This window comes from Bombina bombina, chromosome 6 (assembly GCF_027579735.1).
Source record: "Bombina bombina isolate aBomBom1 chromosome 6, aBomBom1.pri, whole genome shotgun sequence".
NCBI classification, from domain to species: Eukaryota; Metazoa; Chordata; class Amphibia; order Anura; family Bombinatoridae; genus Bombina; species Bombina bombina.
Window position 1 is genome coordinate 735320760 of NC_069504.1, and position 19812 is coordinate 735340571.

Sequence of the window (19812 nt, forward strand, 5' to 3'; positions counted from 1 at the left end):
TCCGGGGTGTCAGCTCACGACTATTTCTCTTATAGAAATACAAAACATATCTTACACAAATCGAGGGAGTTGGGGTATACCGTAACCATGGGAGTTCATATTGTATCCTGGAATGTGGGCGGTATCACATCCCCCATAAAGCGGAAAGCTATCCTTAGGTACCTCAAATCTAGAAAGACAGACATAGCCATAATAGAGGAAACTCACCCAAAGCCTAGTGAGCATCAGAAACTCAAACAACAATGGGTAGGAGAAATAATATACACCCCTTACGAGAATAGCAGAGCTAAAGGAGTTGCTTTTTTATTCAGAAAGGGATTAGACTACAAGATCACTCAAACTAACCCCTGGGGCAATTTGTCCTTCTTAAAATTACTCTGGAGGGGCTCCCTTTGATACTAGGGGGCATATATGGGCCACACACTCATAAAAAAGAATTCTGGAGTGATATGAGGATACACATTTGGAAGATGCGCCACTGATCTTGGGAGGGGATTATAATATCGCGCCACAGGTACCAGCATATAGATATAGAAATCCACAACGGATCTTAGCTGGCCCCAATAGATTAAACAATGTGAGGAGAGACTCTATAATCTTAAAGAAATTTAAAAATGCGCTTCAACTCATAGATGTTTGGAGGGAAAGGAACCCTGAAACAAAGAGTTATACCTGCATTACACCCACTAAAGATACTCTATCTCGTATAGACCTCTTTTTGACATGCCCGACTTTAAATGTGAGGATTCTAGAGACAGACATAGACAACCCGACTATCTCAGATCATGCCCCAATCTCACTTAAATTAAAAACAGACACGACTCAAGCGCAAAGAGATAGGTGGACATTTCCTAGGTATCTGATGCACGATGCGAACCTAAAAAATCACTTGGTTGGAAAGTGGTTAGACTATTGTAACTTAAATATGGGGCCTAGCAATAACTTGCTCCTTTTCTGGGAGGCAGGTAAGGCAGTGCTAAGGGGTATGATAACCTCTTACGTGATTGCCTCTAAGAGGCAAAAATGTATGAGGGAAGATCAGTTACTAAAACAACTCCTTAACTCGAGGAAACGATATTTTCACAATCCCACAGAAATAAATAGACTTAAATATAGGTTGGTCAAGGATCAGAGAGACTCCTTCCTGCTGCAGAATGCAGCCAGAGACATGACAAAAACAAATGCCAGATTTTACAGACACGGGAATAGGATAGGAAAGATGTTAGCCAGGATAACCAAATTAACTAAAACCCCAAACATCATAACAGCAAATAAAAATCAAAACGACATAATAACAGATACGAAGAGTATACAGCAAATATTTCGGAAATATTTCACAGAGGTATACAAAACCCAAGAAGTAGATCCCTTGCGTAGGAATGATTTTTGGGAGAATATTACACTCCCCCAGATCTCAGAGAGTCAACATCAATCAATGAATGCCTGCATCTCAGTTGAGGAAATTGAGAGAGCTATAGATAATTTGTCACTAGAAAAGGCACCGGGACCTGATGGACTCCCGGGGGAGTTCTACAAGCTGCTTCGAAAAGAAGTGGCGGGAACCTTGGCTAAGCTCTTTAACCACATCTTGGAAGGGGCGGTTATGTTCCCAGGGAGATTTACTGAGGCTAATGTTAGTTTAATACCTAAACCAGGAAAGGACCCTCTTAGTCCAGCTTTGTACAGGCCGATCTCGCTCATGAACTCAGATTACAAAGTTCTCACAAAGATTCTAGCAGATAGGTTAGCGTTGATCTTACCAGATATAATACACGACAATCAGACAGGATTCATTAAAGGCAGGTCAGCAGTAAAGAATGTCAGAACACTCCAAATTATCCTAAGTCACTATTGGAACATACATACACAGAAACAAACCACAGGGATAGATGAAGCCTGCGTTCTACTTGTAGACGCGGAAAAGGCTTTTGACAACGTCCTCTGGGATAATTTGTTCTTTACTATTACAAAATTCGGTTTTGAGGGACCCTTTGTCGAGGCATTGCGTATGATATACTTTAACCCACAGGCAGTGATTATAATTAATGGGGCTCTATCACAACCTTTTACTCTGGAAAGAGGCACGAGGCAGTGGTGTCCTCTGTCACCCCTCCTCTTTGACCTGGCTCTTGAACCCCTGGCGACAATAATTAGAACACAAACTGAGGGCCTCAGGATGGGTGCGACCACTCTCCATCTATCACTATTCGCAGATGACATGGTCCTTTATGTGCAAAATCCCCAAGTCAACATCCCTAAATTAATGGAAATTATTAGCGACTTTAGTCAAATATCCGGTTATAAAATGAATACGGACAAGACGGAACTTATCTGGCTGACGGATAATAAAAACATACCCACCTTTAAATATAATTTTAAACTAGCAGGGAACACTTTTAGGTATCTTGGAGTGGAACTGTCACTAAATCCCACTGACTGGTATAGGGCCAACTATACCCCACTTAAGAGAGAGGCCACAGACCTGGTGACTCACTGGACAAAACTCCCGCTCTCAATTTCAGGTAGGATAGGCCTTGTTAAAATGATCCTATTCCCCAAAATCTTGTATAAGTTGCAGATGTTACCAATGGTGCTTAGTAAGGTAGATTTGAAATTCTAGAACTCCCTATTTCTCTCCTTCGTATGGGCTAATAAAAAGCATAGAATTAAATGGAACAGAATGAAAAGCAACGTCGAATCTGGAGGTATGGGAGTCCCAGATATCGAGCTATATAGTTTGGTGACCCAGGTTAAATATGTAATGGACTGGCTGACAGGGGGGAAACATTTCACGGTACCTGACTTGGAGCGCCAACTCACACACCCATGGTCACTGACTATGTTACCTCATTTACATTACATGAAGGCTGATAGGCAGTTTTCACAGCATACCCTAATACAACAACCTTTATATGCGTGGAGGAGAGTCTGTAATAAATTAAAATTCAATCATGAAGTATCCACCTATATACCACTGCAAGGGAACCCTAATTTAATTCCCGGGATGACTACACAAGTTTTCAAAGATTGGGAAACTCGAGGGTTGAAGGTGACATCTCAGTTAATAGAGGGAGATGGGAGGACACTACACACGTTTGCATACTTACAAGACAAGAACATCTTGCCAAGATCCCATCACTTCGCCTACCTACAAGCCAGGCACTATGTGGCTGAACTGGTGAGATCTGAAGCTTCTCAGGGGAGTGACCAAGCCATTTACCAACTGTGTACCTTGTATGCTCAAGGGAACACATCAATCACTCCGATATATAAATCACTAACAAAATAAATCAATGAAAGTACATTAAATCATATCAGAGACAGATGGTCCATGTTGTTGTGCATGGAGATTTCAACAGCGCAAGTTAAAAACAGCATTCTTAGGGTACAACAAGCCTCACTATCAATGGACCATAGGAAATCACACACTAAACTTTTAGAGATGGCTTATATTACACCCAAGTTGTACAAAGCCTGGGAAACAGGGTCTCCAGGGGTCTGTCCGAAATGTGCTCAACTCAACGCAGACTTAACACATATGATTTGGGCTTGCCCAAGGCTAACAAGATTTTGGGGGATGACTCAATACTGGTTACGAACTATTAACATCCAACTTCCTCCACTAACGATAGAATCTGTTGTATTTCTAGACTGTCGAAATTTAAACAGGACAAACACACAATTTACACACATGGTGATCTTACAGGCAAGAAAGGCAGTGCTTAGAAACTGGCTAAAACAGGAGGCTCCTACACTAAATCAACTGAAAAGAGAAGTACACCAGCAAATGCTTTATGAACAGGCAGACACTTTAGGCGATGTGCAGAAACGCACAAAACGCTTCATGAATAAATGGGAAGTTTATCTGCATACACTAGAACAGAGACAGCAAATGCAAGTGCTGTATCCGATCCGTAATACAAACTACATTCTTGAGGCACAGTTGAGAGGTGAGTGGCAGTTGGATTTTGATGCATATATCCAGTCATCAGGTCCTAGATTCCATTAAAACTATTAAGCCCACAGGTAGAAAATTTCAGTGACACCCCGGGTAGGAGGTGCAGAGAAAGGTTAAGGTTGAGAAGATAAACTGGAAATAGAAAAAGAGGGCGTATGTGAGTTCAGTTCATTGCATTTTACCAAAAGTAACATGTTTTCTCTACAAGTATTGTATCCCTGGAAAGATATTGTTGCCTATATTGTTATACTGTAATGTCAATCTCTATTGTTGGGTTTTTTTGTGTGTCTGATGGACTGGACTTGATGTATGTTCTTCGAATAAATAAAGTTTTTCAAAAAAAAAAAAAGAAGTACGTCGTCCTGAATTTATCTGTGATCTCCTGCCAAGTCGGGGGCCTTTCTTTCCAGTATCTAGCAATGTTCATTTTTGTCACTATGCAAAGTATTTTTATAAAGGTGTTAATATGTTTGTGATACTTCGGTAGTGGAGCGTTAAGTAATCCCTGTGCCATTGTCAGCGTTATTTGTTCCTCTAGTAGTGCGCTAATATATGTCGAGAGGTTAGTCCATATCTGATCGATTCCTGGGCAGTCCCACCACATATGCACATAGGTGCCCTTTACATTACATCCTCTATAGCAATTTTTGCTACTCCCCCCCAAAGTGATATGTTTTTGTTGGGGTCAGGTACCATCTAAAGATGGTTTTGATGCTATGTTCCCTAAAATCTGCATTAACGAGCCCTCTGTGTGCCGAGTATAGTAACTCATACCATTCTTGTATGTCTAATGTGTTGCCAGTGTCTACTTCCCACTTAAGCATGGTGGAGGATTTGGTGTCAAAGGTCTCGTTTTGAAGCATTATATATAGTTGCGAAATTGTCTTTTTCGGCCTATTATTAATGCTACAAAGTTTTTCTAGAGATGTGATCGTTTGCTTGGGTATGTTAGGTATGAATTTGTCTAAAGCAGATTGTAGTTGAAGATAAAAGGTACCACCTTAGGGGAATAGGGGATAGTCTTGTATGAACTTGAGTAAAAGTCATGAGTTTGCCACGGATTAAGAGGTCTCCCACCCCGGTAGAGGCCCTTATTTTCCCATTTATCCAATTGTTCTTGGTAGGCAGTTGGAATAATATATTTAAGTGGCATTTTAGTAGAGTTCTCTGGGAATATTTTTTTATTTTTAGTTAGAGCTCGCCAATGGGAAGAAACCTTTGTAGGCTGTGGGCACATCTGACCCTTAAGTTGATGTGGGAGTTTATCCCAGATAAGGTCTTCCGGTGAGGCAAAATCCCCAAGGTCTGCCTCCAATCTGGTCCAAACTACATCCTCTCTTATAGATCCCAGCAACATGTTCTGAGCTAGTCTAGCAGTGTCATAATAATTTAGAATGTTGGGAACTCCTATCCCTCCCAGTTGTCGATGTCTAGTGAGTGTGTGGTATTGGATTCTAGATTGCCTCTTGCCATTTATAAAGTGGATAAGGTCTGATTGTATAGATTTCATATCATTTCTTGGAATCACTATAGGTAGAGTTCGAAACAAATACAATAGTCTTGGCAGGAAATTCATCTTTATAGCAGATAATCTGCCATACCAGGAAAAGTGGAAAGGGAGGTAGTTAGCATTGTATAGATCTGCATATTGGCTTGTTAAATTAATTCCTAAATATTTGATGTGGGATTTAACCCAAGAGAAGGTGAAATTAATTAATAATTAATAAATTAATTTTTTTGTATGGTCTGGAAGTGCTATCGCCATAGCTTCGCTCTTGTCTAAGTTTATCTTGTTTCCTGATATGGTAGAAAATTGATCAAGAATATCGTATAGATTTGTAAGTGATGTCAGGGGTTTCGTTAGTGTCAACAGCACATCGTCCGCAAAGAGGGAAATTTTATAATCATGGCCTTTTACCCGGAGACCTTCTATGGCAGGGGCTTGTCTAATGCATGCCGCCAAAGGTTCCATGCAAATAGCAAACAGTAATGGGGATAGTGGGCAGCCCTGTCTCGTACCGTTTTTAATATTTATTGGTGTGGATTGATGGCCCATGGCTCTAATCCCTGCGGTGGGTGTTGAATAAATACTCTGAAGGGCGTCTACGAAGGGACCCTGAAAACCAATTGTGTTGAGAACTGTAAACATGTACGTCCAGTCGATTCTGTGAAACGCTTTCTCCGTGTCCAGAGAAAGGACCAGAGAAGGCGTTTTAGTCCTGGTCAGGTGGTCTATGATCGTTATTGTACGTCTGATGTTATCTGGTGCCTCCCTTCCCATCAGAAATCCCACCTGGTCCGGATGAACCAGACCAGGCAGGACAAGTTTCAGTCTATTCGCCAATATTTTAGTGAAGATTTTTAAGTCTTGATTTATAAGGGAAATGAGTCTATAACTGGTGCACCACTTTGGATTTTTCCCAGGCTTAGGTATCACCACAATCCGGGCATTGAGTAGATCTTGAGGTAGCTCGTAGCCCTGCATAATATAGTTGGAGAATTTTACCAGATGGGGAATCAGGGACTTTTGAAACAATTTATAAAAGTCTCCAGGGAGGCCATCTGGGCCTGAGGCCTTGCCCAGTTTTAGAACTTTAATAGCTTGTTGAACCTCTGTGGTTACATCTTGATTTAGACTGTCTCTGTCTGCGTCAGATAATTAGGGCAAGTCAGCTGTTCCTAAGAATTTCGACAGCAAGAATTTAGTCTGGTGTGATTGAGTAGTTCCATTATATAGAGTGCAATAATACTACGCAAAGCAGTCTACAATCTCCTGCGGGTGGCTAGTTAAAGTACCATCAGATTTTTTAATCTGAGGTATTGCAGATAATTTCAATTTTTCTCTGATTTTATTCGCCATGTATCTGTCTGGTTTATTAGTGTATATGTAATAATTAGTTTTAAGTCTAAATGCTGTTCTGATTGCCTGATAATTCAGAATATTAGCGAGGGCTGAACGTTTCTCCTGTATTGTCTTCAGTAGTGCGTCAGATTGTGTGAGTTTATGTTGTTTCTCCAGGGCTTCAATGTCATCTTGTAAGGTTTTTCTTTGCGTGTTTAGCTTTTTAAGATAAATAGATTTTTCTTTGATTAGTAGGCCTCTCAAAAAGACCTTATGGGCTGCCCATGTAGAGATAGGGTTAAGAGTGGACCACGTATTAATGTCCCAGTAATTTGTCATTTGTTCAGTTATGTGCGTTTTGACCGTGGGATCTTTGAGGCATGTTGGATCAAATGTCCACGACCTAGTCTGCCCAGTATTCTGCGGATTACCCAGTTGTAGCTGAACTATTGAATGGTCCGACCATACACATAAGTGGATGGCAGACATGATTAAAGTAGGTTGTAAAATTTGGCTTGTGTAGATATAATCTAGCTTTGAATATGTTTTGTGAGCTGCTGAAAAGTATGCAGTATCAGTAGTGTCCCTGTATAAAGTCAACCACGTGTCTATGAGAGAATGTGTTAGTAAGCCGTCTCGAATGACTTTGAATGTTTTATGTAGGTTATTGTGTTTACGTATTAGTGTGTGATAGTGTGTCTTAGAATGTGCTGCCATGTCGATATTAAAATCTCCAGCCAGTATGATCCGGGTTTGGGACCACCCCGTCAGGAGATGAGAGATCTGTGTGAAAAACACATCTTGTTTTTCATTAGGGGCGTATATATTGCAAAACAAAACTTCTGTACCCTTGATCTGGCCCCTTACCAACAAGAATCTGCTGTCTTTGTCCTCTATCGTTTCTGTATGATAGAAGTTAAGGGAAGAATGTATTAAAATTGATACCCCTCTTTTCTTTGAGTCTGTTGTGGCATGGTAGTGCTGTCTAAAGTCCCTGGCCCAATACCTAGGAATCTGTGCCTTCAAAAAATGTGTCTCCTGAAGAAAAATTACATTTGCTCCAAGGGATTTATATTGTTTGAGTGCTTTCCTACGCTTGATGTCAGAGTTTAAACCTCTGACGTTGTGTGTAATTAAATGAATTCTCCAGCAATCCATTTATTATGGTGTATAAGCACATGCACACGTGTATTATGGGACTGCCCCAGGGCTACCTGAAAAGTAAGAATCCTACCAGTCTCCCGTCCAGAACGTAGTGAATCAAAGTGTGATGGGTGGTAAGAGGAAGTGAAATAATTGTCGAGTCCCCTCCTCATTTGGCATGATACCTTGAATATTTCCAAACAAATGGTAAACAGATTAGTGACCAAGAAGATAACATATATTTACAGCCTAGAGTAGACCATACTGAACTAATTGAACATAATGAAACAAAAACAGAGCAACAAATCAGAAAAATAGTCCTACTCCTATATGGATTACTCAAACTTTCTAAGAGCATATAGGAGAAAAAAAACAGAAAAAAAACCCCATACAAAAATACAATAGAATTAATAGATACAACAAAAATAAGAAGGAACGTTGGTGGGGCTTCCAAACGTTCTACGTGTCCCTATGCACGTTTACCTCTAATAAAAGTAGCTGAAATAGGTGTGTTTGTTTCCCAAACATGGGTATAAGTAGGATCGGCTATACCCATTAACCAATAGTATTGATATATGGGAATATCAGGATGTTAGTAGTATGGATAAGGGGAATTCTCCCTATATTGCCATTAGGGGTCTCTTAGTTATTATCTACTCTTGTGGGTCAAGTTATAGGTCATTTACTATGTATATTGATCCACATGTCCTCCTGCTGTTTAGATAAGATATATAAGGCCCCCCCATCCTCTTTTAAAAAAAGCAAAAAAAAAAGAAAAAGAAGGGGGGGGAGGGGAATTGTTGTGTCAGAAGCAAAGGGTATGCTGTAGACCTAAGAATGATAGATCCCTAAAATCATAGAGTGTGACTCCTATGGAGAACATAAATACAATAATACTTATCAGTATCTTAATATGGAAGATTATGTCTTGCATCATATCTAGGCTGACCATATTGCCGCTTTAAGAAGGAACACATATGAAAAATACATATGTCAGGATTCTTATACAAAACATTTCTTTTAACAGCCCTGAAAACAGCCCTGACATATGTATTTTTTATGTGTGTCCCTTTTTAAAGCGGCAATATGGTCATCCTAATCATATCTGTCTTTCCGTGAGACTCAGAGGTTATGACAGAAAGTTCATCCCCGGTATAGGGTCAGATGTCAGGTTTTCAGCTTCTTTTTAGCTGAGACTTTGGTCCAGATCTGTCTCTGAGGTTTGCTGGCTGATGGCTATGGATGATTCCCTTGTCTCATGGTAGTGGTAGAATCTGATGGGAATTCAGGAGGTTCTAGATGAAGGTATTTACATATTTCTGGTGTATCAGCAGCTAATTTAATGGTGAAGACATTGTTGTCATGAAGAATGTGCAGAGCAAACAGAAACCCCCACCTGTATTTGATCTGGTTCTTACGAAGAAGAGAAGTGAGGGACCGTAAAGTCCATCTTTTGTGCAGGGTCTTCACACACAGGTCTTGATATACCTGTATGACTGAGCCCTGGAACTTGTAGGTTGGATTGTGACGTGCCGCAGATAGAATAGCTTCTCTCTCTGGGTATCGCAGCATCTTCACTATTACGTCCCTTGGGGGTGCATCCCCTCTAGGTTTTGCTTTCAGTGCTTGTGTGCTCTTTCAATAAGAAACATGCTATCTCCAGTTGTGTCAGTAATATTATGAAATAATTGTAATAAATAGTTCTCCAATTCTACACTTCCTATTGATTCAGGGATGCCCTTTAGCCGTAGATTGCTTCTGCGGCTCCTGTTTTCAAGATCCTCCAACTTATTTTCCATGTCAGTGATCGCTTGTTGTTGAGACGTAACTTGATTAGTTAGACTTGAGATCGCTTCTGATGTTAAGGCCTCCGTGTCCTCCAAAGAGGCTACCCTTGCTCCCAGGTCTGTGATGTGCTTAATGCTTTCTAAACTGCTGGTTACTGTGCTTTGAAAGGTATCAAACTTTTCCCAGAGTTTTTCAAAGTTCGCTGTGAGATCTTGTTTTGAAACAAGTTGTTGTAGGTCAGCTCTAGTAGCTGGGGTTAAATCAGTGAGGGTATCCTGTGACAACATGAAAGAGTTTTGTTCTTCCACCTCTGAGAGATTATGAATGTCTGCTATTTTGTCCTCTTTGCTAGATTTGAAAAAGATATTTGGTTGCGTATGTTTAGTTACCGTGGGTAGTTTATTCTGTCTCCTGACTGACATCTTTCAATCTGAGCATACAATTGAAAAGCAAGGTCTGACGCAACAGGAATTGTATCAGGGTCTGGGCCTAGGATTGTATCAAGCACCTTTATAGTAGCTTTCTGAATGTGTTAATATGACCCTTCAAATGCGTGGTTCAGGGCTATCACCAGGGCCCAAGATAATTAAATTCCCTTTTGTATATAATGACCCCAATGTCTTTTAACCCTTATAGCGTCAGAAAATAATGGAATGCACCTCCCACGTTCCGGCTGCAATTTGCAAGATATCTTCCAAATTATAGAAGTTGTTTTAGTAGGTCATTGTTCTCCTTATTCATATATTGTCATATTTTCTCTGTGCCCTGTGTTGTTTGACACCCATAGCCAGTTATCATATCCCCATCCAGGTCTTATAGAGGCGGATTTTGTATCTTATGTATGTGGGTCCTGTCATGGGTGTTCCGTTATATTTTATATAGCTGACCCCTTCTATAAGTGGATCCGTGGGAGCACTTACCAAGCAACATGTATCGCTGTGCTTATTTCCCTTTCCCTTTTCCCCAGACTTCAGCTCTGGTGTACATTCGTGGGCCACATGTTGCAGCTGCAGTGCGGGCAGTGGTTGTCCCATTTCAAGATGGCGGATCAGTGAGTCTCATACCGGACCATTCATATCGCATCCTCTTGTCTAAGCAGAGTTGCACTCATCGACCCTCTGCTTCCAGGCACACTGCGCAGTCTGCCTGATTGTTCCTAGGCCTTTTTCCTTGCCCCAATGTCGGCAAAAAACACCTTTGCTGTGCACGGTGACACAGAGCTCCGAGTTCATACGTCCGGCTCCATGTGGCTCCAAACTCCGCCCCCGAATATACTCCATTTTAAATAAATAAGTAGATTTGACAGTGTCAATATCTGAGGAAGGATCTTCTGAATCAGATAGATCCTCATCAGAGGAGGATAATTCAGTATGTTGTCGGTCATTTGAAAGTTCATCAATTTTATGAGAAGTTTTAAAAGACCTTTTACGTTTATTAGAAGGCGGGATAGCAGACAAAGCCTTCTGAATCGCATCACCAATAATATCTTTTATATTCACAGGGATATCATGTACATTAGATGTTGAAGGAACAACAGGCATTGTACTATTACTGATGGATACATTCTCTGCATGTAAAAACTTATCATGACAACTATTACATACCACAGCTGGAGATATAATCTCCACAAATTTACAACAGGTACACTTAGCTTTGGTAGAGCTGTTATCAGGCAGCAGGGTTCCAACAGTGGTTTCTGAGACAGGATCAGATTGAGACATCTTGCAAATGTAAGAGAAAAAATAGCATATAAAGCAAAATTATCAATTTCCTTATATGGCAGTGTCAGGAATGGGAAAAAATGCAAACAGCATAGATCTCTGACATAGAAAAAGACAAGAGGCATATAGGAATGGGGTTTTAAATAATTAAATTATTTGGCGCCAAGTATGACCCACAAAACAAAATTAAATTTTTTGGCTCTAACAGCCGGAAATGACACACTCGCGCCATTGCATACGCAACCTTGTGAAAGGAAACTCGGCTTTTAATGAAAAAGCAGTCAATTTGGAAAAAAGACTATACCCCAGGTAAGAAAAATATTTTCCTAAATATGTTTTCTCAAATATGAAACTGATCGTCTGCAAAAGGAAATATACATAAACCTGACTCATGGCAATACTGTACATATATTTAGAACTTTATATTAATACATAAAGTGCCAAACCATAGCTGAGAGTGTCTTAAGTAATGAAAACATACTTACCAAAAGACACCCATCCACATATAGCAGATAGCCAAACCAGTACTGAAACGGTTATCGGTAGAGGTAAAGGAATATGAGAGTATATCGTCGATCTGAAAAGGGAGGTAGGAGATGAATATCTACAACCGATAACAGAGAACCTGTCAGGATAGGTAAAGTCCAGAGTTAGACCCAAATGCAAGAATGAGGTTAATAACACCCTAGCACAGTGAGTATATACCAGGACCTGACCCTGCGACAGCTGTAGTATAATATACTCACAGTAATAGACTGGAAGATGGCACAGCAGGGTCAGGAGAAGAAACTTTGTGTAGATAGGATTAATCAATAGAGTAATCAGGCAAGCGATGTTCAGCAACGTGTAATCAGGCAGGTAAGGTTAACCAATAGAATAGTCAGGCAAGCAATATCCAGTAACGTGTAATCAGGCAGATAGGGGTTAACCAGTAGAGTAATCAAGCAAGCAATGTCCAGCAACGTGTAATCAGGCAGATAGGGATTAACCAATAGAGTAGTCAGGTAAGCAATGTCCAGCAACGTGTAATCAGGCAGGTATGAGTTAACCAATAGAGTAGTCAGGTAAGCAGTGTCCAGCAACGTGTAATCAGGCAGGTATGGGTTAACCAATAGAGTAGTCAGGTAAGCAATGTCCAGCAACGTGTAATCAGGCAGGTATGGGTTAACCAATAGAGTAGTCAGGTAAGCAGTGTCCAGCAACGTGTAATCAGGCAGGTATGGGTTAACCAATAGAGTAGTCAGGTAAGCAGTGTCCAGCAACGTATAATCAGGCAGGTATGGGTTAACCAATAGAGTAGTCAGGCAAGCAATGTCCAGCAACGAGTAATCAGGCAGGAAGAGGTTAATCAATAGAGTAGTCAGGTAAACAGTGTCCAGCAACGATATGATCAGGCAGGTAGGGGTTCAGGGTTCAGAATAAGAAGGCACAGGTTCAGAATAACACAGGTATAACTTGTACTCACTTAGCCAACGAGTGAAAACAAACAGGCACTGATGAGAGGAGACACCGGAATAAGAAGGCCTCCTGACGTCATCAGAAGTGCCGACAGGAACAGGGTTGCTAAGCAACCAAGACAGACAGAGGCAGAAGAAACCGACAGAACCTATTAAATAGATCCCTGTGAGGTAACCCATAGAGTTCAATAGGTGATACTCCCTTCACATCCCTCTGATATTCACTGTACTCTGAGAGGAACCGGACTTCAAAATGCTGAGAAGCGCATATCAACGTAGAAATCTTAGCACAAACTTACTTCACCACCTCCATATGGGGTTGCCACCTCAGCCATGTTTTCCTGGACACTTATGAGTTACACATGCTGCAGGGCACGCAGGGAGGAACATGAATAGTTCTGTCCAGGGTCACTATTTTTGTGCTGTCCAGCAGCACAATGCATGTTTCCCTCTGCACACCCTGCAGCATGCGTAACTCATAAGTGTCCAGGAAAACATGGCCGAGGTGGCAACCCTACCTCCATAGGAGGCAAAGTTTGTAACACTGAATTGTGGGTGTGGTGAGGGGTGTATTTATAGGCATTTTGAGGTTTGGGAAACTTTGCCCCTCCCGGTAGGATTGTATATCCCATACGTCACTAGCTCATGGACTCTTGCCAATTACATGAAAGAAAATAGAGTATCCAATACTGGCTGAGGAACGGCGCCATATATAAAAAAATTAAAGGGCCATAATACCCAAATGTTTAAACACTTGAAAGTGATGCAGTATAGCTTAAAAAGTGGACTAGAAAATATCACCTGAACATCTCTATGTAAAAAAGAAAGATATTTTACCTCAAAAGTTTCTCAGTAGCCACCTCCCATTGTAAAGGATTTCTAAGCAGCATTATTAGTATGCCTGTCCCGGGACAGCTTAGGGGTTGAGCCTCGTGCACTCTCATGTTATTTCCCTATTCAGTTTAAAGGAAGTTTACAATGAAATCTCATGAGAGTTAATTCAAATCTCATGAGATCACAGTAAAAGAGTTCATGACCTCAGCACTGCTGATGCTGATTGGCTGCTGTTCATTTCTTCATTTTTATTTTTTTTAACCTGCAGCTCGGCAACAGCTGAGCTGAGTATAACATTTTACACAGAACTTACTCTGCTGAGCTGAGGAAATTGTGAGGTAAAATATCTTCCTTTTTTACATAGAGATGCTCAGGTGATATTTTCCTGTCAGCTTTTTACAGTTATACTGTATCAGTTTCAAGTGATTTAGCATGAGTATTATGTCCCTTTAAAGGTTAATTATTTTTAAAAATTAAGCATTTACAATGCATTTCATGAATGAAAGTGTCAATCTTTTACTAAGTGTTACTATAAACATAGAAGTTTACGATCACTTTAAATTTATTTAGATAATACATATATGTAAACAAAATGTTGGTTGGTGTGTGGGTTCACAAGCTTCTGGACTCATGTCTGACAAAGGCACTATGCGTGAAAATAGCCATTGTCACAGCACACACACAATACAAAAAGCAGTATTGTCGAAACACCGTATCTAACAGGATTGAAAAATAATTAAAAAAATCAGACCTACGAACTATTTATTTTGAGTTACCTAATAAGTTGTATATATTCGAATTTGCAAGGCACATTTGACACATAAAACCAAAGCAACTTGAACGCCAGCAGCAAACAAGGATCACAAGTTGTCACAACACCTACACTTATTGGTTGGTAGGTACGCAGAGTGATTTGGAAAAAACTCAGACGTCGTCCTTTGAACTACAACTCCCACAATTCTCTGTAAAGAACCGGAAATGATGACAGTCTCGGGGTGACTGACCACATCGTACGACTAGAAACATGTGTTTGTGACCATAGTCAGGTGAGTTGTGTAAAAGCTTCTGTTTACGAATTATATATGACGTTCATAAAATGATAATTACTTTATGTTTTGTATAATTGTGTATGCATGTGTGCAATATCGCGCATGTATTCTGTGTTCCAATTAGAGAGTGTTGTGTTTACTCTGTATTTGAAGATGTTTGTATTTTACCTATGTATTGATTTGCCGGGGTTGAATCTAATTTCACACTTTGGCCAGTCCCCAAAATGATATACGTGATTGCCACTATTGTTGTGCCCCTGGAAATGAAATACTTCCATGCTAAGCTTATGCCATCAAAATAATGTGCACTTTGTCTTGTTGCAAAGGTAACAGTGCTTTAAGAGACACGAAAGTAAAAATTACATTTCCATAATTCAGAGAGACTATGCAATTTCAAAGCGACAGTAAATGTAAAAAAGCTATTTTACCGATGATCCAATGAGTTTAAAGGGATAGATCAAAATATAAATGTGCATGTGTACATTTCAATTTTAAATAGAATCATTTTTGCAGTATTTCTGCAATTAGCAATAATGCTTGTACTAAAAGTTATTACTGTTTTTCAGCTGCATATGCACATATTCTGTAAGGGCTTGTGCACCAGTATTTAAACACTTACACCTCAGAAAGTCAGCAGTGTTTTTTTATGACACAAATTAAGCCTTTACAGACAAAATACACACCACCACCAGCGCTTGCTGAATACTGGTGCACGGGCTATCACAGCATGTTGCGTATGCTGCAGAAAAACACTAATACATTTTAGTAGAAACATTTTTGCTCATGGTAAAATATTGTAAAAATGCTTCTGTTTACAATTGAAATGCTGCCTATGCACATTTCAACTCTGACCTTTCTATCCCTTTAAGGAACAAACTAAGTGCTGACTTTTTAACTTGCAAAACAGAATCTCTTTAGGATATCTAAAATGAAGTTTTATTCTGTCTCCTGGAAAGGTCCTCTGTCCGCCTCCATGACCACAGAGTTTTTATGCTCTATGGGGTTGATTTATGAAGCAGCGAATGCTGCTTCCGACCCACTCCCGCTTCAGGCGGAACTGAAGTGAAATTAAGAAGCAGTGGTCCTAAGACCGCTGCTCCTTAACTCGTCTGCCACCTCTGAGGTAGCGGACAGCAATCAGCCCAATCGAATACGATCGGGTTGATTGACACCCCCTGCTAGCGGTCGATTTGCAGCAAATCTGCAGGGGGCGGTATTGCATCAGCAGTTCACAAGAACTGCTGGTTCTATGATAAATGCCGACAGCATATCGATGTGCGGTGGACATGATACGCTACATTGTATCATGTCCGTCCGCACAATAATAAATGACCCCCAAGAGGGCACCGGTAGCACCATTCTTTTATAACACGTGTCTGAGGAAGCTTTCAAAAGACAGTATAATACAGGAAACCCCCCCCCCTCAAAAAATCTTATATTACACACTTAATAAGAAGGGTTACAATATACATTTTACAGACTATTTTATTTCCATAAGTTCCCACAATAGAAGATTGAAATAGTAATTTAAAATAAAGACTTGAACATAAAACAAGTTATATAGAGTACAAAAGCAATCACTTAGTTGCCAAATATTCACCCCATAAACATAATGGAATAGTAGTCATCCATTTTTTTCCTAATAAGTACCAATATTTTTCCAAAACATATTTGTTACGCCTTGTGTCCAATCTGTCAAGTTGGGAATGCTCTCCCTCTTCCGTAGAATACATTTTTACATCTACTGTCCCTTTAAGCAACTTTTCATTGTACAGTACTTCTATTATCAGATTTTCTCAGGAGCAGTAATGCACTCCTGGGAGTTAGCCAGTGATTGGTGGATACACACATACGTCTCTTTTCATTGATCCAACAGATATGTTTAGGTAGCTTCCAGTAGGGGTTAAGCACATAGTTATGTGCAAGCAATAGTGTAACAATAAAATACTCGCTAGAGCATTTTCTTTTTCCACTTTTATATCCCTTTAAGATCTGATTTTCTGTATACTTAGACTTCCTCAAGGTGACATGAATTATTAGCCCAAGTTTTACAAAATATATGCAGTTATCAGGAGATGTAGGCTTAGCCTACTCAGGAAGAAATTTTGTGCTTTTAAAGGGATATGAAATCCTATTTTTTTTCTTTCATGATTCAGATAGAGCATGCAATTTTAAGAAACTTTCTAATTTACTCCTATTATACATTTTATATAATAATTACTCCATTATAAAATGCATAGCTTTTCACAGCAAGCTAATGCTAGTTCATGTGTGCCGTAAAGATAACATTGTGCTCACTCCCATTGAATTAATCATGGGTTAACACTAAATAGCTAAAATGCAAGTCTGTAAATAGAACTAAAATGAGGGGGCATTCTGCAGAGGCTTAGATACAAGGTAATCACAGAGGTAAAAAGTGTACTAATATAAAAGTGTTGTTTATGCGAAACTGTGGAATGGGCTATAAAGGAATTATCTATTTTTTTAACCCTTTAATGCCGTTATGCCGTTCTATTCCGTCATAATTACACTGGGCTTGAAAGCCGTTATGACGGAATAGAACGTCATAGCTAACGGATGTCCTGAAGCCTTCTGTGCTTTCAAGATTTGATCGCGGTCTGGAGGGCGTTCCTAGAGTTGTAGAGACGCCCCCAAGACGCAATCAAATAATTGAAATCTTGTGATCTTGTGCACGATCGCGTGGTTTCAATTTGTCTACATCGGAACAGTTGTTCCGATGTAGGCACTTTAGCCCTGCCACGAAAGGGTTAAACAATACAAATGTTGGAGTAGACTTTCCCTTTAACCTGTAATGAAAAATCTTCCCATGTTATTTCATGTGCACCCAATTTGATCTATGATCCCTATGCCATTGTTGTGGATGTGTGATTGGTGTTTATAGAAACTGTTTCTGCTTATAGCCCTGTCTTTGAGAGAATCAATTCAGTTACAAAGTGTGACATGCTTCTATATCTTTTGTTTTAGAATGTCTGACGGAGCATCTAGAAATGACCCCACACCAGGAACCCCTCGCAACCCACTCGCCATGGCTCGGGGGCTGGTTGGTCGCCGACCCTCCACTCCTCTGACACCAGGGCGCCTTCCCTCAATTCGTTCACGAGATTTGACCCTTGGGGGTGTCCGTAAGGTTAGTGGAACTGTGATGTACTGTGTATAATTTTGAATTTGATAAATCACAACTCCCTAAATCCGGGCATTACAGGGGCTTCAAAAATTGAGCTTGGCATTGCCCTCTATCTTAGTACCGTCATACTGCCAAACACCGTTCTAACGGGTGCGTTCAATGCAGTGCTGCGGTTCCATTCATATATATGCAGTTTGCGGGTAACTGGAGTTTTTATAAAAACATATCAACTACAATTCTCATGGGGCTAATAGGTGTTAACTCCGTCCTCTCATTGTAGAAAATCTCCTTTCACCCCTACCATGATTGGTGGGGTGTGTGTGCTTGGAGTCACATTACAAGGTTTGGCGTGTGTCTGATTTTATTAAGCTAAAATTAGCTAATATTTATTTATTTTCAAAACTTGTTGCAAAAATAATTATTAAATCATTTTATAAATTATGACATTTTTGATTAAGTGACATTTATATATACCAGCAAATGTTATAATATTGCAAAATGTTACTCTGCCCCCACTCGGCTGGCATAATAAATATTATCTATAGTAATTACTTTATATTGAAAAGTATTTTCTGTTGTTTTTTTGTTGTTGTTTTTTTAAAGGGACATGAATGTGAGTTAACGTTTAGGGGCTTTAAAGTCACTTTTATATAACATATTATTTAAAGACTACACAAAATTGCTCACAATGAATGCACTTAAGTGAAGCCTAAAAGGGAATTATTCAATCCCCTGTCACTAATAAGCCACATAAAAATGAAGGATAACATCACAAATAAAAAGCAAGTTTGTACACAAGGAGCAGTCCACAATTTATTTATTTTTGTTAGTTCCAATATTCTTGCAAAAATATAAAGATTGTCTGTCCACTTGTTCCAAATAAGTTTTGTGTACACAGAAATTCTAAATCTATTCCTTAAAGGGACCTAATACTCATATGCTAAATCACTTGAAACTGATGCAGTATAACTGTAAAAAGCTGATGGGAAAATATCACCTGAGCATCTCTATGTAAAAAAGGAAGATATTTTACCTCACAATCTCCTCAGCTCAGCAGAGTAAGTTCTGTGTAAAAACTTATACTCAGCTGCAGGTAAAAAAATGAAGAAATGAACAGCAACCAATCAGCATCAACAGTGCTGAGGTCATGAACTCTTTTACTGTGATCTCATGAGATTTCATAGTAAACTTCCTTAGACTGAATAGGGAAATAACATGAGTGCACAAGGCTCAATCCTTCGTCTGTCCCGGGACAGGCATACTGATTTGTTGCTTAGAAGTCCTTTACAATGGGATGTGGCTACTGAGAAACTGTTGAGGTAAAATATCTTTCTTTTTTACATAGAGATGTTCAGGTGATATTTTCTAGTCAGCTTTTTACAGCTATGCTGCATCACTTTCAAGTGTTTCAACATTTGGGTATTGTGGCCCTTTAATGGACCAGTAAACACAGTAGATTTGCATAATCAACAAATGCAATGCACTTAGTCTGAACTTCAAATGACTAGTAGATTTTTTTTTTCCTGACAAATCATATGTTGTTTTTTGTTTTGTTTTTCCAGCAGACTGAGCACTTTAAAAAAAAAATAGCTTTGAAGCAATGACCAAAAATTACAAAAAGTTACTATGCAGAATACACAAAACAAGTCTTATGTAATGTGTAATTTTCTACGATAACAGTACTTTGCTCTATTGGTATCCTTTTTTGAAAAGTTGGTTGGTATGCACAGGGCTATGTTTGTTTCAGGAGACACTATGGGCCAGATTACGAGTGGAGTGCAAATGTTTGTCCGCGAGAGATAAGGGGTTTATCACCGGTGTTTGCGCTCGTCAGGCTTATCGCTGGTGTTACGAGTTGAAAGTAAACTCAGTCTC

At 39.7% G+C, this 19812-nt stretch overlaps 2 protein-coding genes across 2 annotated transcripts in view; one reads left to right on the forward strand and one right to left on the reverse strand.

Annotated features, from left to right (window-relative positions):
- The window catches only part of PHYHIP (phytanoyl-CoA 2-hydroxylase interacting protein), a 345321-nt gene extending 330683 nt beyond the window's left edge, over nucleotides 1-14638 (reverse strand). The window contains exon 1 of the mRNA XM_053717962.1: nucleotides 14520-14638. The gene's annotated coding sequence lies outside the window, so the exon portion shown is untranslated. The remainder of the gene's footprint in view (nucleotides 1-14519) is intronic.
- Nucleotides 14639-14641: 3 nt separating this feature from the next.
- POLR3D (RNA polymerase III subunit D) overlaps nucleotides 14642-19812 on the forward strand; it is a 31553-nt gene continuing 26382 nt past the window's right edge. The window contains exons 1-2 of the mRNA XM_053717961.1: nucleotides 14642-14789; nucleotides 17778-17940. Of these exons, the coding sequence (XP_053573936.1) occupies nucleotides 17779-17940 (162 nt within the window). The 5' untranslated portion in view covers nucleotides 14642-14789; nucleotide 17778. The remainder of the gene's footprint in view (nucleotides 14790-17777; nucleotides 17941-19812) is intronic.